Consider the following 27239-nt stretch of genomic DNA (forward strand, 5'->3'; position numbering starts at 1 on the left):
ACATATAACCACCCCACCCTCACAAAAACATTTTGATGTTCTCCCAGCTTCACATATACATACGTACAAACCTAAACGTTGGTGTCTGGGGCACCTACACATGAAAATAATTGCAATACATGTTACACGCCGGAGTGAGAGCAATATTTCTAGCACCAGACCTCCTCTGTAATACCAAACTGATGACCTATAGTGGGCTTTTAAAGTGTCGTCCACAGAAAACATAAGGTACTTAATAGGGATGTGCCGATACCTAGTATTCGTACTCGTGAAAATGCTCATGATACTGTAAAACTGATACATTGCAGTGCGCTTTGGATCAATACAAACTGCACAGCAAAGATTAGCATGTGATTTGAACAGGAATTCAATTCCTATCCAAATTGCACATGGTTTCCCCACTGCTCCTGTGTGAACCCAAGCGTGTTATAGCCTGAGTTTACATAAAAGCGGTACAGGAAACCTCCCTGCAGGGATCCCATGCTGAGCAGAGAGTGGGCTTGTGGGGATGTATACTATGGTGTCAGATGCTCCATATTCTCAGCAGTAGCAGAGGAGAGAAAATGGGAGGAGAGGAGAGAAAGCTGCTTCACAGGTCTGGGATTTGAAATCCCCACAGCTTTCTCTCCTTTCCTTGCAGCGATGACAGTACGGGCTAGACGGCATCTGATTGGTCTGCACCGTCCAAGTGATGTTGCTGACCAAGTAAAAGCCCTCTAGTCCAAACAGTCATCAATGCAAGGAGAAAGGAGAAAGCCGTGGGTGGTTTCAAATCCCCGCCGCTTTCTCTCCTTGCCTACTGCTGAGGATATGAAGCATCTGCCACCATAGCATCCATTCCCAAACGCCCACTCTCCGCTGCGGGAAACCTCCCTGAACCGCTCCTGTGTGAACTCAGGCTATGACAGCCTGGGTGCACACAAGAATCACAGGCTTTGTAACACTCCTCCAGCCTGTATCTGTGGCACGCATGCGCAGGGACTAACAGGGAGGTGAAGCCTCCATCAACCACCATCTTATATCCCGCCCCCATAGTGTTTAGTAATATGAGGAGGAGGAGGAGGGAGAAGTCGCATTTACCACTGTGTAAACCCCCACATGTGTGACTCTACAGACACATGGGCTGCACAGATAAAAAAAAAAAAAGGAAAGGAACAGCTTAGAGGGGAACTGAAACTGGAGCATGCTTAGTAGATGTTAACAGCTGGTCTACACCATCTCAGGCTGCAGTGAGGACACAGACAAGGAGGGAGAGACAGTGAGCAACAGGATCAGCCAGGATTTTTGCAGAATACAGAAAACAAATGCTCTATTGGATGAGTGAGTGAACAATGTAATATAGCTTGCATGGACAGTTTTTGAAGATTTGGGCTTAATTTATGTGCTAGATGGCAACAAATAACTGAGTACGCAACTCTGAGCTAGACATTTGGAAAACAAATTTTAGTGGAGTGTTTGAAACACCATAAAAGGTATAAATCTTACCAATTTATAATATGTTTGTGATTAACCAAGTAATTCTGTGAGAAGATGCACTATGATATTTATTTACATTGCACCAATTTGTTTATGCTGTTCACAAGTAACGCCTTTAACCACTTGCCCTCCTGAAGATTTTCCACCCTTCCTGACCAGGTCATTGTCTGCGTTATGGAGCTGCGTTACTTTGACAATTGCACGGTCATGCAATGCTGCACCCAAATTAAATTTACATCCTTTTTTCCCCCACTAATTGAGCTTTCTTTTCGTGGTATCTGATCGCCTGTACGTTTTTATTTTTTGCACTATAAGAAAAAAAAAAAAAAAAAAAAGACTGACAATTTTGAGACAAAATAAATATTTTTTACTTTTTGCTATTAAACATGTCCAGTAAAAAAATTTTAAAAATCCAATTTCGTCATAAAAATTTAGGCCAAAATGTATTCTGCTACATGTCCTTGCTAAAAAAGGAAGGGGTTAACATGAGGGGCAATCAAAGGGTTAACTGTGTGCTGGGTGTGTTTTATTATGGGGCTGTGTGTTTGTGCTTCACTGTAAGCACAGTGCTCTCTATGGCTGTGCTGTGCACAGCCATGCAAAGCAGTGTGCACGAGCTGACAGGGAGGAGAATTGTTTTGTTCTCAAACAGTTCTCCTCCCCATCGGAGATCCTTGGCAATCACTGGGCGACGGCGAGTAATCACAGGCCAGGACCCGGTGATTGACAGCCGTGAATGGTAGCGCCCAGTAGGGTTCGTGTGCCCCCTACCCGAAACTTCAACATCACGCGTAATTATACATGATTTTGTGCACCGGTGCCGCCCTGTAGCAGTATTTCTGCTATAGGGTGGACGGGAAGCGGTTAATACTACCAGAGCACCCATACTAGTGTGAGTGAGACACCATTGTTTCCCTAGTGGCGTCTCTTAATGAAGGCACTACAGCTGATAAGCTGAATATCCTGCCCTCAGCTAATAATGGAATCTTCTACTCTTCCAACCAGTCCATCCCCCACAGTTACTACCTTTTGTACCACTAGCCCCTCCCTCCTAGATTGTAAGCTCCCAGGATCAGGGCCCTCCTAACCCTCTTGTATTGAACTGTATTGTCTCACGTTATATTGTAAAGCGCTGAGCAAACTGTTGGCGCTATATAAATCCTGTATAATAATAATGAAGAAAATCTTTCAAGAGGGTTCATCTGCAGCCAAATTGTAGCATTAAAGTGAACATGTGAGGGCAGGTGGAAATTCAACTGCCAATCTGTTTTGTTCTGGAGCAGGCACCAGAAATGTCATCCCAATTCTACTTTCTCTACATAGCAAATCATTGGCCTGGACTTAAGTCCGTTTACACTCACCTACCTCCAACCTGAAAAAAACAAAAAAAAATGGATCAGCGCCCCCCCCCCCCCCCCTCAGTCCATGCAGATCTGTTTGGAGGGCAGTCACCAGCAGTGATTACTGTATTCTGCTGATAGGGAAGGTTCCCTGTCAGCAAAATACAATAGCGCTGCAGTGGGGAAGTTGAACAATTTTCTTTCCTTTAACCTGTAGGAGGAAAGAAAATTGCATAATGTATGGCCTACCTTAGATTCTATTGTGATGATATAAAAAGATTTCAAAGATTAATTTAACACACTAAACTCATATGCCAGCTGACCTTTACTCATTCATTATATGCGAGTGCGCAGAGATAGAAAAATGTGGAGGTTTGTACTTACTGACTGAGACCCCTCTCCAGAAGAAGAATCTTGATCATCATCTGGCCTTGCTCTCTTACCATGTCCAGAGGTACCCAAGGGGCTGGTTTCCTTTCTTTTACCCATTGCTGTTAAACAAAAAAAAAAAAAAAAAAAAAACACAAATAAACCATATTCTAAAAAAAAAAACATCTACTAAACAAGAACATCATCCTTATTTAATAAATAGCAAACACTTGTACTCACCTAAGTGGATGCAGCATAGATATGATAATGCATCTGTCCCCTACCGACTACGCAATGAGAACCGAGCAATCAAACACCTTTGGTCGCTCAGTTCTCCCCTCCGTTCTGAGTAGAAAGCCATGGCTGTCAGCCTCCGGCACTGTGCTCTATCCCTCCAGCGCTCACTGGAGCACTGGGCTGTGGAGAAATATTTCCTAAACCTGCACTGGTTTGGAGATATTCATTACTTCTGCAGTCGGTGACATCACTGGCACAAGCGCACTGAGCTCTGAAGGTGTGCATGCCATCAAAGCTGTATCAGGACTGTGGCTCCCATTTGCATGTGCAGGAGTGACATCAAATGGCCAGATCCTGCGAACCTGAAAGGAAGACTGGGTGAAGATGGAAGCCCTGTCAGTGGCTGCTGGAGGGCTTCATTTTAAGGTAAGTCCTGCATAATGTGCTAGTATGCGATTCATACTAGTGGTGCACTGAAATGAAGATTCTGATACCGAAAATTCAGGATGCACTTGGCCGAAAACCAAAAATGGCCAGTTTTTAAAAATATATTTTTTTGGAAAAAAAATACACTTTAATGATTATAAAAAATACAAAAAGCAACAAAACAATATACAGTGAGGAACAGAAGTATTTGAACACGCTGCGATTTTGCAAGTTCTCCCACTTTACATTGTAGGTGCATTCCAACTCAGAGACAGAATTAAAAAAAAAAAAAAAATCAGGAAATCACATTGTATGATTTTTAAAGAATTTGTCTTGCACTGCGGAACATAAGTATTTGAACACCTAAGATACAGCAAGAATTCTGGCTCTCAAAGACCTGTTACTGTGCCTTTAAAAAGTCCACCTCTACTCCACTCATTAATCTAACTTAATAGCACCTGTCTGAGCTCTTTAACGACACCTGTCCACCCCACAGTCAGACGCCAACTACTACAATGGGCAAGACCAAAGAGCTGTCAAAAGACACCAGAGACAAAATTGTGGACCTCCACAAGGCTGGAAAGGGCTACGGGCAATTGCCAAGCAGCTTGGTGAAAATAGATCAACTGTTGGAGCAATTGTTAGAAAGTGGAAGAGGCTAAAGACGACTGTCAGTCTCCCTCGGACTGGGGCTCCATGCAAGATCTCACCTCGTGGGGTATCACTGATGATAAGAAAGGTGAGGAATCAGCCCAGAACTACAAGGGAGGAGCTGGTCAATGACAGGAAGAGAGCTGGGACCACAGTTTCAAAGGTCACTGTCGGTAGAACACTACGCCGTCATGGTTTCAAATCATGCATTGCACGAAAGGTTCCCCTGCTCAAGTCATCACATGTCCAGGCCCGTCTGAAGTTTGCCAATGACCATCTGGATGATCCAGAGGAGGCATGGGAGAAAGTCATGTGCTCAGATGAGACCAAAGTAGAACTTTTTGGTCTAAACTTCACTCGTCGTGTTTGGAGGAAAAAGAAGGATGAGTTGCATCCCAAGAACACCATCCCTACTGTGAAGCATGGGGGTGGTAGCATCATGCTTTGGGGGTGCTTTTCTGCGAAGGGGACAGGACGACTGCACTGGATTAAGGAGAGGATGAATGGGGCCATTTATTGTGAGATTTTGAGCAACAACCTCCTTCCCTCAGTCAGAGCATTGAAGATGGGTCGTGGCTGGGTCTTCCAACATGACAACGACCCGAAGCACACAGCCAGGATAACCAAGGAGTGGCTCCGTAAGAAGCATATCAAGGTTCTGGAGTGGCCTAGCCAGTCTCCAGACCTAAATCCAATAGAACATCTTTGGAGGGAGCTGAAACTCCGTGTTGCTCAGCGACAGCCCCGAAACCTGACAGATCTAGAGGAGATCTGTGTGGAGTAGTGGGCCACAATCCTTGTTGCAGTGTGTGCAGACCTGGTCAAGAACTACAGGAAACGTTTGACCTCTGTAATTGCAAACAAAGGATTCTGTACCAAATATTAACACTGATTTTCTCAGGTGTTCAAATACTTATGTTCAGCAGTGCAAGACAAATAAATTCTTTAAAAATCATACAATGTGATTTCCTGAATTTTTTTTTAATTCTGTCTCTCAGAGTGGGAATGCACCTACAATGTGAATTTCAGACCCCTCCATGATTTCTAAGTGGGAGAACTTGCAAAATCGCAGGGTGTTCAAATACTTCTGTTCCTCACTGTATAACCCAATTTTTTTGTAAAATATGAAAAAGGATGTTACGGCAAGTAAATAGATACACATGTCATGCTTTAAAAAAGTGCGGGTTCGTGGAATGGGGTCAAACTATGGTACTTGGGTGATGTGTTAAAAATTTCTACAGGTTAGCAGTAAAGTTACGGAGGAGTTCTAGTGCTATAATTATTGCTCTTGTTCTGACAATCATGGTGATACCTCATACAGGGGTGTGGAAATTCTTTAAAAACCTACTTGTCCAGGGACTAAATTGGTGCCACAATCTATTTGTCCTTCACGACAACCTACTTGTCTAGATAAAACATTTTTTTTTTAACCAAAACTGTATTTAAACTGAAGGTTTTATTAGGAATGTCTGGGGCTTTTAAAAACAAAAGGGGCTTTATGGGAACTTAAACGTTTAATATTTTTGCGCTGTTCATCTCCTCCTCCCCTCCCGGCCTCTCTCCAGCACCGCACCCGGGGACTAGCAGGGATGGGAGAGACTTTGTAGTGTAATGAGCCCTCATTGGCTGCTCCTAAGAAAAGGGTGGGTCAGGGCTTATTATTATTATACAGTATTTATAAAGTGCCAATAGTTCGCTCAGCGCTGTACATTACAGAGGGGTACAGAACATGTGACAGAACAACACCAATACAATGCAAAACATGAGGGGATTGAGGGCCCTGCTCTTTCAAGCTTACAATCTAGGAGGCTAATCCTTTATCCCTTTTACTGCCAGAGCAGTTTTTTGCACAAGCTTAAAAAATAATTTTATCCCTGAAGATTATATGAAACCCCCGAACATCATATTTTTTCTGAAAGCAGAGACCCTAAAATAGTGGTAGTTCCAATTTTTTATATCGCATGATATTACAGCAAAATTTCAGTAAAAAATACAAGTACGTTAATTTTATGGCACAAAAAAGCAATGCATTACCCTATTTTTTTGTAAAATATCAAAGATGAGGTTGCACAGAGTAAATAGATATCCAACTTGTCAAACCTTAAAATTTGTGCACGTTCGTGAAATGAAACAAACTTCAGTACCCTATATTTTCTATAGGTCAACACTTTTCAAGCTCCTTATAGGTCATCAGTTTAGCATTAAAGAGGAGGTCTGGTGCTAGAATTATTGCTCTCATTCTGGAGTGCGCAGTGACATGTGAATTGCAATCAACGTTTTCATGCGTAGACGCCCCAGCGTGTGCTTTTACATTTGTACGGGCCTGTGCTTGGGTGTAACTTTCATTTTTTACAATAACATTTTTTTATTTCTTTTCCACTACATAGGGGACAAAGTCCACTATGTGATGATTTTTGGTGACCGGTTCTCTATATTGAGGTATCTAGGGTCTAAAAGACTCTGCATGTCTCCCCTGTGCTCCACTGAATGCAATGCAGTGTGCATTGCATTACATTCTTTCCCGGCTTCCATGGCTGGGAATCTCTCAACGGGGACCCAGAAGTGACATCATAACGTCAATTACAGGTCAGGACAAGAAGGGGAGGGGAGGGGAGCGGCCGTGTCCGCTCTCCTCCCTCCCCTCTAGCTGACGGCAATGAGGCGTCCCTGGTCCTGCTAGCAGGTTCCCACTCTCAATTCTGCAGGGAATGCCTCAGAAATTCCAGTGGCATTCTCACAAACCCCCTCCCACCGCAACCCCCCCGGAACATATCTCCCAGGAGGCTGTGTGTCATTCAGAAAGCGCAGAGGGAAGCCAGCTGTGAAGCCGCAGAGATTCGTAGCCAGCTTCCCACATCCAAGTTGGTGCTGCCAGGGACCCAAATACCAGCAAAGAACCAGTCAGCTGAGGAGAGTATTGAATCCCTGGACAGGTAAGTGTCCTTTTAATAAAGTGTTACTAAGCCCAGGATCCTGCATTCACTATATCTGGTCTCCCACTGTACATAGAACATTGAAATGCAATTATTTTAGTAAATATAAACTGCTAAATTCCTTTTCTCATCAGTAGTATATAGCAGTCTTGTGACTTTTATCAGTGTCCGGCCAAGCACTGGTTCAAGCTTGCAAGAGGAGTTTTCATTCTGATTGTCCTATGAGGCTGTATAACCACTGACCCTCTGTCTGGACAGTGCTGGTTGGCCCTGTGCTGAACACATGCATCCTACCAAAAAAAAAACCACACACTCTCAAGCAATACACACCAAACTGAGCATGTGTAGAGGAACTCCTAGGGCTCTGTACTATCAGCAGATGGATTGTGGACAGTAGATGAAGGGAAGGATCAGAGAAAACTGGATCAAACAGCCTTTTTACACAATGTGGAAGATTAACCCCTTCCGGTCCACAGGGAGTACAACAAGCATACTTTACTGCATATACAGTCTGATCTTACTGCGTAAGAAGCCGTAGTATTTGTAGCTGCTGACTTTTATGTATGGTTTTTTTATTTAACTGACGAAAGAACCTCTTCAACTGAGAATGTTATGGCATACAAACAGGTACAGAAATTGGAGCAGACATATCAAGACAAATCACTGTGGTGAAAGCTTTGTTGCGATAGGCATTTAGATGCTGGCTGCCAGTAGTAACTCCATTAAGAAATGATATAAAATAGGCACCGATGAAACCATCTAATGGCCACTGTACATACATGAATGTAACATGCTGGACCTGAGCCACAATCAGAATCCTAGCCTGCTTGTGCCAGGCCTTAGATTACACACCAGTACAGGTACATGTCCAGACACTGCACCCTGTAGTAATAGAACTGCGATTCTGGGGCTGCTATATCATTGGTAGCATAAAGGTGTTCTCTGAGAGTTTTAAAGTGACTCTGTCTCAAAAAACAGCCTGTAAGGAAGGGATATTTAGCAGCCCCATTACCAGTGAATCACCACCTGTTTTCTTTAAGGGCAACACCAGGGCTTAACAAATTTACTTTGAGACTAGGAGCCAACTAAAAAAATCTAAGAGCCATTTTTGTTTGACTGGCAGGACTTTGTTCTCGGCGACAGAGATGGCCAACCGTTGATCTCCAAAGGGGTCTCTCTCATAATGGGGGGGGGGGGCAGCTACTATGAAGGTACTCTTATGTAATGGGGAGGGGGGGGGGTTTCTAACGGTGGTTAATATAAAGGGACTCTGATCTAATGGGGGGGGGGGGTCTAAAATAAAGGGACTCAGTTCTAATGGAGGTCTGTAAAGGGTAGGTGTTGATATAAGGTGACTGATATAATGGGAAGTCTCTAAGGGGGTGATGGTGATATAGGGGGACTGGTCTAATGGGGAAGGTGACTTCTGATCAACAGCAGTCAGCACATTCCCTTAAAAACCCCTATAAGCTCACTGTCCCCTTATATCAGTGCCTCTCCCCCTAAGAGACCCCAATTAGATCAGAAAGACCCCTCCTTATATCAACATCTCTGCAAATAGATTGCCTTACCAACCAGACTCAGGAGCAGCTGCAGGCTAGTAAGTGTCTAAAGCTGAGAGCCGGAGTAGAGGGGCAGAGCTGAAAGGTGGAGCGGCTGTAGCTCTATGGCTACTTTCCTTCCCTCCAGTATCTGCAGAATGTCATTGGTTGCTAGCACACCCGGCAGTGCCAGCAACAAATAACTGGAATGCAAAGATGATCATGGAGGCGGGGGAGGGCACCCAGCGGGGAGAAGGCAGAGACCACAGGAAGGCAGGCGCAGCAGACAGGAGCGGAGCCCAGTGCCAAAAGTTGGTACAACTATTTTTGGGCCCCCCTCCACAATGGCGCAACTCCTGAACATGGTCGCAAGTGCGACCATCGTGACCCTGGTAGCTCCGCCACTGGTTGGAGCTGAATCAGCTGCCCGACGCTACATGCCCAGAGCGTCAGAAGTTGCTTGTGTCTGGTGCCAGTGGTGAATAGGCTTGCGGGCAGGGTGGATAAAAATCAATGATTTTTTTTAAAAAATCAAAAAAAAAATAGATTTTTTTTATTTAAATCGGATTTTTTTGAATAAAATGCTTTTTGAGGAAAATATATTACCATCCAAAGGTTATTCTACATAATTAAAAAACGAATCTTTATTTCATGATGGAATAAGGCTGTATATGTTTAATTTTTTTGGTAAATAAATTCCATGAATCCATTCACAATGTCATGCTCTTCCAGAGGTTTTTGTAAGATTATTGGGCAGTTTCTCTGCCTACAAGATATTATCACAGATGTTTGGTTTACTTTGCAGTTCTCAAAACTGAAATGACTCAGCGGAGATCACATGCCTCTTCTTCACAGCAAAAATGTTATAACATGAACAGAGTTAAGAAAAAGACCTTAATCTTAACTTCTACAAACCTATAAATACAGAATCAACCCCTTCAGTGCTAAATTTCAAGAAGTTTAGTGAATAGAAACAATATTTTTCTGATTGTTTGGAGTGGAATAGATCTGCACAAGAAGAAAGTGAAACTAAGTGTGAGGAGGAAGGGGCTGACAGTCTAAGTTTCTTAAAATATATATATTTTGTTTAGCCAAATTAGTTAACAAACATGGATGTTTGTTTAAGCAAATCACATATGCTGTAATGTTATTGTTTCAGATGAATAAATCTATTTAAATTGTTATTATTAAGGTAATGATTATTTTTCTCCTTCCTAAGTACAACAGAAAAGTTGTCCAAATATGAATGATTAATCTATTAAACTGGGGATAAAAAAACTAATATGAAAAGTTGTTATTCTAAAAATCTTCATCTACTTGCATATTAAAGTTATACCAGCAAGAATTAATCTATGTAGAAAACTAGGATTTAAATCAAGCCTTACTGACTAGTGATTTAAATCGTGATTTAAATCAAATCCACCCTGCTTACGGGAGCCCGGGCCTGGATCGCGATTTGGCCACCTGGCACCTGTGATTTGTCGAGCTCTGGGCTACACAATCCAAAGAATCTCCTGCATTTCTGCATCACCCACTCCATGCTATGGTTCCACCCACTGCTACGTCACTATAGATTTGCAGGGATACATTAGTAGTGATGTAGTGGACAGAAGGTGAAATCAGTGGCACTGGGAGACTTGGTTATCTAACAAACCAGAAAATGTGTCTGATGCTGGCTCTCAGTTCCACTATGTCCTGCTCATTCCCTCTCCTGTTCCGTTGCCAATCGAAAGAGGAAGCGATTAGGGCATTACTGGACAAATAGGTGGAGAAGGAGAGAGTGGGCCATGGGGTGACCAAGTGGTTTATGCCCCTTTTTTTGGGGTAAGAGGGAAAACTGGATATGAACCCCATGTGAAATTACCTGGATTATAAACTGACAGTTTACTGCCGAAAGTCAGTTGCAGGTCAAGTGACCTCCGACAGTCATTGTTTGCTCTCCCAAAATATTAAAAGTACTTCTGCTGTATGAACCCTGTGGTATTCTACAGTATTCTCATTGCTTAGTGCAGCAGAGATAACGCTGTCATTTGAAGAGAGTCAGTCATGTGACCAACAGGTGACCCTATTTTTGTTGAGCTCTTCTGGCTTCAGGTTTTGCCGTGCTTCTTGGGTCCTCTGCCAACACTTCTGGCTCCTTCCCACTGCTAAATACCCTCAGAGCAAGCTGCTTGCTCTGGGCGCACTCGCTGCTGAGCCGCTTCCGCGTGTCTATGAGACAGAGAGCGGCTTGGCCCCGCTGCCCCACTTGCTCCCTCCTCGCTTGTTTCGATTGACCAATTGCTCCCACTGCTGTGTCTCAGCCAATGAAGATGGAGAAAGCCAGGAGAGCCTCGTCCACCATGAACATCGTTGGATCGAGATCAGGCCCAGGTGTGAATTGGCTGGAGGCTGCACACTGAAGGCTTTTATTTTACCTTCAGGCTTTACAACCACTTTAAAGTATTATTAAAGGCTCATTTTTTTTCATAAAATAAAATAAAAAAATAAAATAATCTGCCAATGGCTCCTGCTACTTTTAGTCTGCCCTGTAAGAGCAGAAGAGAGCACAGACCAGCTGGGCATAACGCTGGTTCAAGAAAGGACAAAGGAAATATTGGGGGGGGTACGGGGAACAGCTATTGGAAGGAATGTAACAAAGTGGCTTTGAAGTCAAGGTTTTTTACTTTAATGCAGGGCATGCATTAAGGTACAAAAACTTTTTTGACGTTAGAACCCCTTAAGGTTAGGATCACACTATTGGGGCTCTGCGAGCCTCTTTTGTTCAAGCACAGCAGCCTATTCATTTAAATGGGTTGCTGTGCCTGCAATTTCATGCAGGAAAAACATTCTTTCACCATTTTTAAGTCACAGCTGCCAGGAAATCGCATGGTTCTTTTGCACCATGTGATCTCCCAGACATTCCTGCACCTGCAAATGCACTGCGTTTTTAGATGCATAGGGTACCATTTAGAATGAATGGTAGCCCCACGAGTCTGTAAAGAGCAGCATGTGTTGGTTGCAGAAACAGCTGTGATTTCCACACTCACAACCACCAGCAATAGTGTGAACCTAGCCTATGTTAGACCCCTTGCGCTGATTTTTCATTTTTGCTAAACTTCGGGCACATTGAAACTAAAATGCGGTGTGGGAAACCTGCTTTCTGTGCTGTTTCCAATACCGCATTCAAATTGCACTGCCCTTGCGATCAGCAACAGGTGTCAGTGCAAAGTTAATGACACCCAAATGCAGGTCACAAACACAGTATGTTTGCTTGCACTGGTTTGCATTGTAGAAAAGTACCATATGATCTGATTGTTGTGCATTTCCCAAAATATTGCATGCACTACTGTTGGTGTGGTGCAATTTCAGCCCATTCAAAATGAACGGCTGAAATCGCACTGCACAAAACTACACGTGAATTGTACAGGAAAACAAAGTTTCTAGTGTGAATAACCCTTAGGCTTTAGTATCACAGTCCCCACATATATGCCTTCCGCAAATCAGTGGATACTTATGTATCTATCTTGGTTTTAAAGGAAGATGCACACTAGAATTTTTTTAAGCTCAAAAAAACGCTGGGAAACATGCTGGATAAAAAACACTGGTAATAGCGCTTTTTAGTAGCATTTTAGGAGCATTTTAGGAGCGTAAACGTTTTATTAGCGTGCTTACAGTGCATGTAGAGGGGGGGAAAAAAAAGCTGTTATGAGTGTTTTAGTAGCATTTAGCTTTTCTTCTGCTGGCAAAATGCTCCAAAAATTTCTACAAAAACTTTTTTCTGTTCCTAAACACTAGAGCTCAAAAATCACTATTACCTTAAAGTAGCGTGCATGGACACATAGGATAACACTATTTAGTTTCTAGGAGCTTAAAAAACATTAGTGTGCCTGGAGCCTGAATGTATTTATTGTAGTGTTAAAGTGTTACTAAACCCACATCAGTAAAATCTGCCTGTATATACAGTAAAGCATGCTTGTTATATGTGGAACCTATAGGGTTAATCCTCTGCATTGTGTAAAAAGGATGTTTGATGCTGTCTTCTCTGCCCCTCCCCTTGTTCAAATGTCCACGCTGATAAGACAGACTGAATCCGTAGCCCTTCTGCACATGCTCAGTGTGGTGTGTATTGCTGGAGAGGGTTTTCTTTCTTTCTTGGGAGAGTGCATGCAACCAGCACAGGGCCAATCAGCATTGTTCAAACAGAGGTCAGGGGTTTTGCATCCTTATAGAGTAGAAAGAAAACTCCTCCTACAAGCTTTAACCAGTGCTCAGCTGAAGTCACAAAACTGCTCTAATTTCTGATGAGAAAAGGTATTTAGCAGTTTATATTTACTAAAATAATTGCATTTTCATGTTCTGTGTACTGTGGGAGACCAGATAGAGGGAATGCAGGGTCCAGGCTTTAGTAACACTTAAACCACTTCCAGTGCGTTCCATGTACATAAACGACCGGACGGGAGCAGTGCAGGAGCGGGTGGCCGTTTATAAACGTCCTCCCGCTTCCCTGCCTGTGCGCGCTCCCAGGGATCGCGTGGCACCACGATCCGGTGCCTGCTGTGTCTTCTGGACACAGAGCAACACCGATCGCTGTACGGGACCTCTGTGTAAGGTCTGGATCATGTGATCACTGATTGGCCAATCAGTGAGCACATGAATAGTAGTAAGCAAGATGTCACTTCTGATGTCATTGCTTACGAAGTGTGAAATCTGTGAATGATCACAGAGGTCACATGGTACAAGGCTATTCACAACAGCCTTGTACCATGTGACAAGCTGGGACCAATCACAGCTTGCACAGTATTTCTTAATGGTTGCAAGAAACACAGCCAGAGAGAAGGAGAAATGATTGCTTTTACAGCCTTTTACCTTTAAAAATCAGGAAGGGGGTAATACTTTTCCACAGCACTGTATTGGGGCCAATTCATTTACCAGCTTGTCTTTGGAAAGTAGGAGGAAATCCACACAGGCACAGGTAGAACATACATACTCATGAACAACCCCACAGAAGGATATAGCACCTCATAGGCTAATCAGCAGTATAAGGACGGGGTACATGCATTGTTTGATTATATGATACGTTTTGTTTAATTGTTACGTCCTTAATAAAATTATACTTCTTATTAGCCTTTGAGGTGCTATATCCTTTTGTGGGGTTTTTCTTTAGTAGTGTATTGGTTTTGGATGCACCTCCCCTTCTATTAACCACTTCCCGACAGGCCGTTATATATAAACGGCTGGACGGTGGCACTGCATGTTCGGGTGGCCGTTTATAAATGGCCTCCCCGCACCCTGCTTGTGCGCGCTCCCCGGGAGCGTGCAACACCGTGATCTGGTGCACGCTCTGTCCTCCGGACACAGTAAAACACCGATCGTCGGACGGGACCTTTGTACGAGGTCCCGATCATGTGATCACTGATTGGCCAATCAGTGATCACATGCAAAGTAGTAAGCAAGATGTCACTTCTGACGACATTGCTTACTACATGTGAAATCTGTGAATGATCACAGAGGTCACATGGTACAAGGCTATTCATAACAGCCTTGTACCATGTGACAAGCTGTGACCAATCACAGCTCACTCAGTAGTTCTCAATGGCTGCAGGAATGCAGACAGAGAGAAAGAGAAATGATTGCTTTTACATCCTATATGCGTGTAAAAGCAATCAGTGTAAAAAAAAAAAATCTTCATCACCCCCCACAAGTAGTACAGTGTCACTGGTGACACTGTACTGCTAGGGTGACAGTATGTAAAATAAACAATATTAAAAAATAAAAATGTAAAAAACATTTTTTAAAAATTATAATTTTTGGTTATAAACTAATTCGGGTCATTTTATTTTTACTAAAAAGATAGCTGAATACATTTTGGATTTTGGCCAAGATTTATATTGAAAGATTATCTGAAACATTTTATAAGAAAAACACTTTTTTCAAAATGTTTGGACTTTTTCATTTATATAGCAAAAAAATAAAAATCCTAATGGTGAATAAATACCACCAAAATAAAGTTTTATCTGTCTCAAAAAAATTCATATGGGTACAGTGTTGCATGACCGCGTAATTGTCATTCAAAGTGTGATAGCACTGAAAGCTGAAAATTGGCCAGGACTGGAAGGGGGTGAAAGTGTCCGGACTTGAAGTGGTTAAGATAGTTAGTCAAATACTAGCAGAGGTTAAGCAATGAATATTGCAACATTGTTTTCAAGTTACAAAGAGTCTTTGTACTTCAGTTAAACATTCCTTTAGCACAATGGCAGAGCTCACTTTTTTTTTTTTTGTTTCAAATCTAGGATCATCACAGTTTATAATACACAGGGGTGTCAAAATCAATTTCAAACCGGACCGCATCAGCATTAAGGTCTGTGCAGGTTTCCTACAAACACGTTCAAAATGCACTGCAGTTTAGATCTAAAGCAAAGATAGGTGGCATTGACTGGCATTGATAGGTGGCACTGAAAGGCAGCTCTGATGGGCATGATAGGCAATGACATGTGGCATTGATGTGTACTAATGGGCACTGGTATGTGGCATTGATGGGCACTGACAGGTGGCACTGATGGGGTTACACTGCTCATCAGTTCCCTGTGTAGATGTCCCCTCTGAGGAATGCAGATTAGCGGCTCTCCTCTCCTCACAAACTGTCAGCGGGAGGAGAGAACTGCCGATAACCGTGATTGGACACAGCTGATCACATGACAGAGCCGACATCATCAGCTCTTTACAGTGATCGGTGATCTGTTGTGTCCCATGTACAGTGGGGCAAAAAAGTATTTATTCAGCCACCAATTGTGTAAGTTCTCCCACTTAAAAAGATGAGAGAGGCCTGTAATTGGCATCATAGGTAGACCTCAACTATGAGAGACAAAATGAGAAAAAAATCCAGACAATCACATTGGCTGATTTGGAAAGAATTTATTTGCACATTATGGTGGAAAATAAGTATTTGGTCACCTACAAACAAGCAAGATTTCTGGCTCTCACAGACCTGTACCTTCTTCTTTAAGAGGCTCCTCTGTCCTGCACTCATTACCTGTATCAATGGCACCTGTTTGAACTTGTTATCAGTAAAAAGACACCTGTCCACAACCTCAAACAGTCACACTCCAAATTCCACAATGGTGAAGACCAAAGAGCTGTCGAAGGACACCAGAAACAAAATTGTAGACATGCACCAGGCTGGGAAGACTGAATCTGCAATAGGCAAGCAGCTTGGTGTGAACAAATCAACTGTGGGAGCAATAATTAGAAAATGGAAGACATACAAGACCACTGATAATCTCCCTCGATCTGGGGCTCCACGCAAGATCTCACCCCGTGGGGTCAAAACGATCACAAGAACGGTAAGCAAAAATCCCAGGACCACACGGGGGGACCTAGTGAATGACCTGCAGAGAGCTGGGACCAACGTAACAAAGGCTACCATCAGTAACACACTACGCCACCAGGGACTCAGATCCTGCAGTGCCAGATGTGTCCCCCTGCTTAAGCCACTACATGTCCGGGCCCCTCTGAAGTTTGCTAGAGAGCATTTGGATGATCCAGAAGAGGATTGGGAGAATGTCATATGGTCAGATGAAACCAAAATAGAACGGTTTGGTAGAAACACAACTCGTCGTGTTTGGAGGAGAGAGAATGCTGAGTTGCATCCAAAGAACACCATACCTACTGTGAAGCATGGGGGTGGCAACATCATGCTTTGGGGCTGTTTCTCCACAAAGGGACCAGGACGACTGATCCATGTACAGGACAGAATGAATGGGGCCATGTATCGTGAGATTTTGAGTGTAAACCTCCTTCCATCAGCAAGGGCATTGAAGATGAAATGTGGCTGGGTCTTCCAACATGACAATGATCCCAAACATACCGCCCGGGCAACAAAGGAGTGGCTTCGTAAGAAGCATTTTAAGGTCCTGGAGTGGCCTAGCCAGTCTCCAGATCTCAACCCCATAGAAAACCTTTGGAGGGAGTTGAAAGTCCGTGTTGCCCAGCGACAGGCCCAAAACATCACTGCTCTAGAGGAGATCTGCATGGAGGAATGGGCCAACATACCAGCAACAGTGTGTGCCAACCTTGTGAAGACTTACAGGAAACGTTTGACCTCTGTCATTGCCAACAAAGGATATATAACAAAGTATTGAGATGAACTTTTGATATTTACCAAATACTTATTTTCCACCATAATTTGCAAATAAATTCTTTCCAAATCAGCCAATGTGATTGTCTGGATTTTTTTTCTCATTTTGTCTCTCATAGTTGAGGTCTACCTATGATGCCAATTACAGGCCTCTCTCATCTTTTTAAGTGGGAGAACTTGCACAATTGGTGGCTGACTAAATACTTTTTTGCCCCACTGTACCTTACATCGCGCTTCGTCCCATGTACCTTATATGGCGGGCAGGAGGCGGTTAAAAGTTAGCAGCTACAGTATTTGTATCTTCTGACTTTCAAACTGGGTCCACACTAATGTGGTGCGGGACACCGCATGTAATTCGCACAGGAATCACACCGCATTGGTGTGCAAATTATATGCAATGCCTGTGCAGTGTGATTTGAGCCATGCATTTTTTTATAGCTCAAATCGCATCACATCCATACAAAAAAAAGGTGCAGGACCCTTTTTTACCCACACATGAATCACATCGCATGGGTGTTCTCACCTATGCAATTTCTTGCAATTGCATCTTGCGGTCTGTTTCAGGGTGTCATTAATTTAACATTGACACCCGCAACAGATTGCATGAACGCCATGCGCTTGCACTGCGGTGTGGGAAACGCACAGGATTCACATTTCCTGCACTGCATCAGTGTGAACCCAGTCTCAAACTGATATTAACCACTTAAGCTCTGGAAGATTTTACCCCCTTCATGACCAGGCCTTTTTTCTATTTTTTTTTTTTTTTTAAATCAGCACTGCGCTATTTTAACTGGTAATTGCATGGTCATGCAACACTGTGCCAAAACTAAATTTATATAATTTTGTTCACACAAATAGTTTTCTTTTGGTGATATTTGATATCTGCGTTTTTTATTTTTTGCACTATAAACAAAAAAAAAAAGATTGAAAATTTTGAAAAAACAGTATTTTTTACTTTTCTGCTATAAAACATATCCAATAAAACATTTAAAACATCTAATTTCTTCATAAATTTTGGCCAAAATGTATTCTGCTACATGTCTTCGGTAAAAAAAAAAAAACTCAGTAAGTGTATATTGATTGGTTTGAGTGAAAGCTATAGTGAGTACAAAACTATGGGATCAGCAACTTGCAACAGGACTGCGATAGCGCGTGGGCAATCTGACACTAACTGGGGCTGGGGGAAAATAACTAACTGCCACTGATATCACCAATGACATTAATACAGTGCAAAATTGACCAGTGCCTTTTTTGGCAATTTTTGTTTACAAGTTCAAAATAGTATTTTTTGCTAGAAAATTACTAAGAACCCTCAAATATTATAATAGGGTTCTTACATATTAGAGAATAAAAGGGCGACCATTGCAATATTTTATGTCACACGGTATTTGCGCAGTGGTTCTTCAAATGCAATTTTTTGGACAAAACACATTTTAATGAATTTTAATGCAAACAAACTCAACAGATACAGGGATGTTCATTTCCTATCACCTAACGCCTGGGACATCCAGGTCCAGGCATCGGGTAAGAAGTTTTTTATATACATTTAACTCTGCTGTGGGCAAGCAGCAGCGTTTAGAGCCAACGGCTGGCTCTCTTGTAAAAACAATCAGAGTGGCTAACTAGTCACTGAAACACTGTTACAAGCAGCGGGAGGGACATCTCCCATTCTGTGGGATCTCTCATCCCACTGGGACGCCTGATCAAACAGCCAGCACTTCTGCCGGCTGATCATAAAGACAGACAAAGACCGGGATGAGCATAAATCACTTCTGCTTTCCCCAGATGTAAACGGCACCATTTTTAAAAATGGAAAGCATTCGATCACACCAATCTTAGTGTGATCAAATGCTTTTAAAGGCAGAGGAGGGATCTGGGGTCTTATAGACCCCAGATCTCTCCATAAAGAGTACCTGTCACATGACTATTGCGGTCACAAGGGATGTTTACATTCCTTGTGACAGCAATGCAAATGATCAAGGAAAAAATTTAAAGAGACAGTGTAAAAATAATTAGAAAAAATGTTAAGTCTCCTCATTTGCTCACTGGCTATGCATGACAGTAGCGGGAGCCAATGGCTACTGCTGCTGTCTCAGCCAATGAGGAGGGAGAGCCCCAGGAGAGCTGAGGCTGTCTTGCACATCGCTAGATAAAGATGGTTTTAGGGGGGCTGTTGCACACAAAAGGTTTTCTCACCTCAATGAATAGAATGCATGAAGGTAAAAAAAAAAAAACTTTGATCCTTTCCAACTTTAATTTTTTTCAAACAGGGTGAATAACCTCTTTAAATTTAGAATGGTAGCAACAAACCCACATACGGTCTCAGGTCAGCCAGAACTGTGTCTCCTATTCCACCAGGAAGCCAGGGACTATGGGAAACTGCTTGTTCAGTTAGTGTATGAGGAACTGATCCCTCCTGCAATTAATTACCCCAGAAATGTGTTATACGTCACTTCTGGGGTTACAGCAGTCATTCCTTAGCTACAGTAGCTGACAATGAAGCTATTCAAACATGATCTGTGCTGAAATAGCTGCATTGGAGGACAGGACATAAAGATGACTTGTCACCTGCCCATGCTATCACATAGAGGACTTGTTAGCCAACTCATGACAGTACTAAAGTTAAAAAAAAAAAAAAAAAAAAAGCCCCGTCAGCCTGCACACACCTCATATAAAAATGCAGTGTAGGGAAAGCATGTGTATTCGTCACACGTGAGGTATCGTCGTGAATGTCAGAGTGACAGCAATAATTCTAGGGTTATAATATTAAAGCTACTTTAAACTGATGACCTGTAAAGACTTTAAAGCACTGCTTATGGAGAACTTTGGGTAGCATAGTCATTTGTGATTTCACAGGTGTGTGCAATTTTAAGTCCCTGTGGACACAGGATGTTTTTAATCCTTCCCTGGACACATTTGCTTTAGGGGAGGAAAATGCAGTGTTGAGACTGCTTAAAGCCGTGATTTGCAAATGCAATTAGATGTATCAAGCCTCTGGGCATTCATTCCATTGGCCAGAATATAATATTTACTCTAGCCATTGGAATTCATGAAAGCTCAAGCGTTAATGTGCCTAGAATTTAGGCATGTCAGGCTGCTTTCCTAAACGTGCAAGTTATTTTTTTTTTTCTGCATCTAAATGCCTACGTATACAGTGAGGAACAGAAGTATATGAACACCCTGCGATATTGCAAGTTCTCCCACTTAGAAATCATGGAGGAGTCTGAAATTCACATTGTAGGTGCATTTCCACTGATACAGAATTAAAAAAAAAAAAATTCAGGAAATCACATTGTATGATTTGTAAAGACTTTGTCTTGCACTGCTGAACATAAGTATTTGAACACCTGAGAAAATCAGTGTTAATATTTGGTACAGAAGCCTTTGTTTGCAATTACAGAGGTCAAACGTTTCCTGTAGTTCCTGACCAGGTTTGCACACACTGCAACAGGGATTGTGGCCCACTCCTCCACACAGATCTCTTCTAGATCTGTCAGGTTTCGGGGCTGTCGCTGAGCAACACAGAGTTTCAGCTCCCTCCAAAGATGTTCTATTGGATTTAGGTCTGGAGACTGGCTAGGCCACTCCAGAACCTTGATATGCTTCTTACGGAGCCACTCCTTGGTTATCCTGACTGTGTGCTTCGGGTCGTTGTTCTGTTAGAAGACCCAGCCACGACCCATCTTCAATGCTCTGACTGAGGGAAGGAGGTTGTTGCTCAAAATCTCACAATAAATGGCCCCATTCATCCTCTCCTTAATCCAGTGCAGTCGTCCTGTCCCCTTCGCAGAAAAGCACCCCCAAAGCATGATGTTACCACCCCCATGCTTCACAGTAGGGATGGTGTTCTTGGGATGCAACTCATCCTTTTTCCTCCAAACACGACGAGTGAAGTTTAGACCAAAAAGTTCTACTTTGGTCTCATCTGAGCACATGACTTTCTCCCATGCCTCCTCTGGATCATCCAGATGGTCATTGGCAAACTTCAGACAGGCCTGGACATGTGATGACTTATGCACTGCAGAGAAGGTTCCCCTGCTCAATTTGAAACCATGACGGCGTAGTGTTCTACCAACAGTGACCTTTGAAACTCTGGTCCCAGCTCTCTTCATGTCATTGACCAGCTCCTCCCTTGCAGTTTTGGGCTGATTCCTCACCTTTCTTATCAGTGATACCCCACGAGGTGAGATCTTGCATGGAGCCCCAGTCCGAGGGAGACTGACAGTCATCTTTAGCCTCTTCCATTTTCTAACAATTGCTCCAACAGTTGATCTATTTTCACCAAGTTGCTTGGCAATTGCCCCGTAGCCCTTTCCAGCCTTGTGGAGGTCCACAATTTTGTCTCTGGTGTCTTTTGACAGCTCTGTGGTCTTGCCCATGGTAGTAGTTGGCATCTGACTGACTGTGGGGTGGACAGGTGTCTTTAAAGAGCTCAGACAGGTGCTACTAAGTTAGATTAATGAGTGGAGTAGAGGTGGACTTTTTAAAGGCACAGTAACAGGTCTTTGAGAGCCAGAATTCTTGCTGTTTCTTAGGTGTTCAAATATTTATGTTCAGCAGTGCAAGACAAATAAATTCTTTAAAAATCATACAATGTGATTTTCAGATTTTTTTTTTTAATTCTGTCTGTCAGAGTGGGAATGCACCTACAATGTGAATTTCAGACCCCTCTATGATTTCTAAGTGGGAGAACTTGCAAAATCGCAGGGTGTTCAAATACTTCTGTTCCTCACTGTACAAAGACACCTAGGATATGACAGAGGGGCGTTAAGAGTCAGAAACAAAATGTCAAATGCCTCTAACTGCTGCATTTTTAACACCCTGTGTGCATGAGGCCTAAGACGTAACATGTTTGGTATCTATTTACTCGACTTAAAGCGGAGTTCCACCCAAAAGGGAAAGACTGGTCCTCCACCCCCCCATTAAGGATTAGCACCTTTGGGGAATTGACAGGTAACCGCTCCCACTTCCTGGAACACAGGCCAGATGGTGAAACGGGCTGCGAGGAGGACACCGCGGGACCGAGGGACAGGTAAGTGGCTGTTTTTTAAAAGTCAGCAGCTACAATTTTTTGTAGCTGTGGACTTTTGTTTTACAGTGTGAGTGGAACTGGAATTCTTATTGTTTCTTCTTCTTGCAGGTCACGGCTCATGCGCAGATTTTATTATCGGTAAAAAGATCGGCCGATTTGCCCAACACTGCCGGCAAAATCGGCTAATTTTTTTCCCAACTTCACCGATGAAAAAAAATGTGCCAAAATCCCAAAAAACGGCCGACCAATTAACCCACTAACGGCGCGAAAATTGGCCAATTTTTTTTTTCAATCCGTCTATGGCCTGCATTAGGCTCCTCTCACACTGATCTGTTTTTCTTCCAATTTGGCCCTTTCACACAGGCATTCCGTTTTTTTCCATCAGTTAAGTCACATTTTTTCCAACAAAAAAGGTATTAGTTCACATCAGTTTTTGTCAGATTTTCACCTGTTTACATCTGTTTTTGTCCATTTACATCCGGTTTCATCCATTTTTTGTCTGTTACGTTTTGTTAATGGAAGAAAAATAGGGCTTTCTTCCTTTCAAAAAAAAAAAAACCCCACGGATGTTAATGGATGTGAACAGATGATCATCCTAAACATCCGCTAGTCAATAGAAATACATGGGTGTCCATTTTCCCTCCGTATACAGACAGATGAAAAACAGACATATGGAATGCCCATATGAAAGGGGCCTTTGCGTAGAAGAAAATCGTGTGGCCATGTATTCCTATGGAACTCCTCACACTGTTACTTTGTGGGTCTGATGTGTTTTCTAAAATCCTGCTCACTGCATTTTTGGAGCTCTAAATATGTCCTGTAAAAATGCACCACAAATGCAGTAAAACAAAAAATACATTTTTGCTATGGATCAGTGTCAAAGGAACCTTAAATTATTTTTAGCGTATTTGTTTCCTGAAAATTGGCGGACGATAACTACAAGGTGATATCTAAAGGTTTTGAGACTAGTTTTGTAACAAGCCAACAAATGGCAGCACGCAGTCACAGGGAGCACCAACTTTCATAAGTCAGTGTGCCAAAAGACATTGCCCTGTGTACATCAGGAGCTGTGCAACTAGTGCTATTCTGACCACATGCGTTACCATGTCTGCCCTTTCACCTTGGCAGCAAGATAAAACAAAGAGCAAATATGAAATTCTGCGTCAAACTCGTACACCCAAGATCTGTCACTGGTAATGATCTTTGATATGACGGGCGGGTCATCCACAGCACGCTGATGGATTATTAAGTCAGACTTAGTGTTCCTTCTGCTCTGGGTCAGCAGCCTGGCGATGAACTTGGCGGAAAAACACGACACATGTTCAAATCACACGTGAGGATTGCCTAGGCTGTTCTGTATGGCACACCGACAATGGCAACAATGTTGTGGATTGTTCTCATCATTTCACGTTTGCTCTCTGTTCTGACTTGCTGTCCATGATGAAATAGCAGACGTGATACTACACATGGACAGAATAGCATCAGTTGCACAGCTCCCAATGTACGCAGGACGATGCGTCTTTTGGCACACACTTATGAAGGTTCGTGCTCCCTGTGACTGTGTGTGCAGCCTTGTGCTGCCATCTGTTGGCGTGCTACAAAACTAGTCTCAAAACGTTTGGATACCACCTACTTTCTAATAGTTAAAGTCTCTGGGGCCCAAAAATTGGAAATTCTGCCCTGAACAATCTTCCGGACTCCTTCCAGGTGACACCGCGCTCAGAGGTGGAGGATAATGGCGAGTGTTGTCATTCCTCAGGAATGGAGGCACACAGCGCTGACTGTGATTGGAGGGCACAGTGCTTGCCCAGCATAAGGGACCCCATCCCAGTCAATGAGCCAGAACCAGCGTGAAGGAAAGTTCCAGAAAGCCCACAACTGGATAATGCCATCCTTGTGTTCAGGTAAAGTGCAGCACACGAGCCAGGCACGCAGCATTTTCAGGAGACGACAGCCCCTCCCCCTCATGTCTTCCTCTGAGGTAATGTTTATAATAAATAAAGCTTGTTTTCTTCACAAGTATCCCCTCCCCCAGACTGAATACATCCTCCGAGCCCCGGGAGAACACCGCCTGCAGAAGAAGGGGGACGGAGCTGGCGGTGTGTACGTACATGGACGGTCCGCTCATATCCCCGCTTACCTGTCGTTTCCTGGCCCTCCGGGGCTGCCGCTGTCACGTGATTCCCGCTACTTCTCTCGCCACAGTCAAACCTCCCCGAACTGAACCTCTACCGGGCGCGCTACACTATGCGCCCCGCCCACCATTCTCTTCACGTGACAGAGACACCTTCCCCTACCCCGGTCACCAAAACTACATCTTTCTACAGAGGAGGTCTGCAGCCTAGGCGCCATCTTTCCGGAGACCACAGCCTGCTGCTGCCTCCTACAATTGCCAAGTGGTACCGCGTTATGAACGGTTGAAATAGAACTCTTTTCATTTTGGAGAGTGGGAGGTTTGTAACTTCCTATGGCACAGCTAAAGCAGGAAGAGGGAAATCCCTGGTTGTCACCTGAACTAGCGTCCCCCATGAGATTGTATGATTGTACAGGATCTATAGCACAGGGGCTAAATGGTTAGCACTTCCACCTGGCAGTACTAGGGTCGCTGGTTCAAATCCCAACCCTGGCACAACCTGCCTGGAGTTTGCATGTTCTCCCTGTGCCTGCGTGGGTTTCCTCCGGGTACTCCGGTTTCCTCCCACACTCCAAAGACATGCTGGTAGGTTAATTGGCTCCTGTCTAAATTGTCCCTAGTATGTGTATGTATGAATGTGAGCTAGGGACTTTAGATTGTACACCCCCTGAGGGTTAGGGACTGATGTGAATGTACAATATATATGTAAAGTGCTGTGTCAATTGATAGCACTATATAAGCACCATAAATAAATGTAGCGCCAATAGTTTGCGCAGCACTTTACAAAATGAAGGTAGACATTACAGTTACAATACAATTTAGTAGAAGAGGAAACAGAGGGCCCGGCTCATTAGAGCTTACAATCTAGGAGGAAGGGTTGAGTGATACAAAAGGTAATATCTGTGGGGGGGATGAGCTGGTGGAGGAAATAAATGGAAGTTTACTAGGTAGAAGCAGGATAGGCTTCTTTAAAGAGAAAGGTTTTCAGGGATCATCTAAAGGTGGATAGATTAGGAGACAGCTGGACAGATTGGGGTAGGGAGTTCCACAGGATGGGAGAAGTCCCGGAGGAGAGCATGGGAGGAGGTGACACAGGAACTAGAGAGCAGAAGGTCTTGGGAGGATAGAAAGAGCGGTTTGGTTGATATTTGGAGACCAGGTTGGTGATGTAGCTGGGGACAGAGTTGTGGATGGCTCTGTAAGTTGTTAGTATTTTTAATTTTATTAGTTGAGCGAGTGGAAGCCAGTGGAGGGATTGGCAGAGAGGGGTAAGGTGGATGAGCCTGGCAGCAGTATTCATGATGGACTGGATGAGGGATAGCCTATATAAGGGTAAGCCAATGAGGAGGGAGTTGCAGTAGTTGAGGCGAGAGATGACCAGGGAGTGAATTAGAAGCTTTGTGGTATCGTTGGTTAAGAAGGGGCGTATTCTAGAGATGTTGCGGAGGTTGAGGCGGCATGATTTGGACAGGGATTGGATGTGGGCCTGAAAGGATAGTTCAGAATCCATGGTTACCCCTAGCACCCTGGCATGCGGGGATGGGTTGATAGTGGTGCTATTGATCTTGACTTAGAAATCAGGGGAAAAGGCACATGGGGGAGGAAATATTATGAGCTCAGTTTTGGATAGATTGAATTTTAGGAAGTGGTGTAACATCCAGTCTGATCTGATATGTCTGTTAGTAAACCAGTGATAGGTGAGGAAACTAATGGGGGGAGCTGAGGAGTAGAGATAGATTTGTGTGTCATCAACATAGAAATGGTATTGGAAACCATGGGAAGCTATCAGCTGACCCAAGGAAGAAGTGTAGAACGAGAATAGGAGAGGTCCAAGGACAGAACCTTGGGGGACTCTGGCAGTAAGAGGAGTAGGAGAGGAGGAAGTAAGTGACACTGAAGGTGCAATGAGATAGGTAAGATTCGAACCAACTGAGAGAAAGTAAATAGAGTTTTTTGAGGATGAGGGGATGGTCAACTGTGTCAAAGGCAGCGGAGAGGTCCAAGAGCAAGAGTACATAATCGTGACCATTGGTTTTAGCAGTAAGTTGTTTGTGAATTTTAGGAGAGCAGTTTCTGTGGAGTGTTGTGGGTGAAATCCGGACTGAAGAGGATTGAGAAGGTTATTCTCAATAAGGTGGCAGCTCAGCTGGTTGTAGACTAGACGTTCAAGGAGTTTGGAGGCAAAAGGGAGTAAGGAGAAGGGTCTGAGGTTGCTAAGATTGGTGGGGTCCAGTGAGGCCTTTTTAAGTATGGGGGTGACTAGCACATGGTTTAGAGAGTTGGGGAAGATGCCAGTAGAAAGTGAGAGATTGAAGATATGAGTTAAAGAATGAAGGATAGAGGCAGAGGGTGACCGTAATATTTGCGAGGGAACAGGGTCCAGTGGGCAGGTGGTTAGGTGAGCTTTAGAAAATAGTTTACCAACCTCCTCTATAGTAGCAGGGTTAAACAAGGGAAGTATAGATTGTGCAGGTGGACAAGGAATGTAGGGTGAGGGAGATTTCTGTACAGTGGAGCTCTCATCACGAATTGTATCAGTCTTATTTTTGAAGTGATTAGCGATCTCCTGGGCAGCGAGTGAGTTAGTGGGTGGAGGTAAAGAAGGATAAAGTAGAGATTTAAAGGTAGATAAGAGTTGACGGCGACTGCGTGAGAAGGTGTTAATGAGAGTGATAAAATAGGTCTGTTTGGCAGTGTGGAGACAAGAATTGTATTTTGGAAGGGCAGATTTATATTGGTAGAAATCTTGCTGGGTCTTAGTCTTACGGCTACATTTTTTGAGGCATCTGGAGATTTCTCCTTTATTCCCCTTCTAGGGAAGACCCAAATCCTTTCTTTCACTTTAACCGGAAACAAGACAAATAGAGACGTTGTTCTCCTTGAAGTGGAGCTCCACCCAAAAGGGAAGTTCCGCTAATTCCTTGCCCTCCAGAGGATTTACCCCCCTTCCTGACCAGGCCATTTTTTGCGATATGGCGCTGCGT

At 43.4% G+C, this 27239-nt stretch overlaps 1 protein-coding gene across 1 annotated transcript in view; it reads right to left on the reverse strand.

Annotated features, from left to right (window-relative positions):
• SMC6 (structural maintenance of chromosomes 6) overlaps positions 1–24395 on the reverse strand; it is a 166180-nt gene extending 141785 nt beyond the window's left edge. The window contains exons 1-2 of the mRNA XM_089671096.1: positions 24262–24395; positions 3201–3307 (exon numbers count right to left, since the gene is read on the reverse strand). Coding sequence (XP_089527222.1) covers positions 3201–3305 — 105 coding nt within the window. The 5' untranslated portion in view covers positions 3306–3307; positions 24262–24395. The remainder of the gene's footprint in view (positions 1–3200; positions 3308–24261) is intronic.
• Positions 24396–27239: the final 2844 nt, after the last annotated feature.

The sequence above is a fragment of the Staurois parvus genome, unplaced genomic scaffold (assembly GCF_062004578.1).
Source record: "Staurois parvus isolate SC_StPar_1 unplaced genomic scaffold, SC_StPar_1.0 ptg000098l, whole genome shotgun sequence".
NCBI classification, from domain to species: domain Eukaryota; kingdom Metazoa; phylum Chordata; class Amphibia; order Anura; family Ranidae; genus Staurois; species Staurois parvus.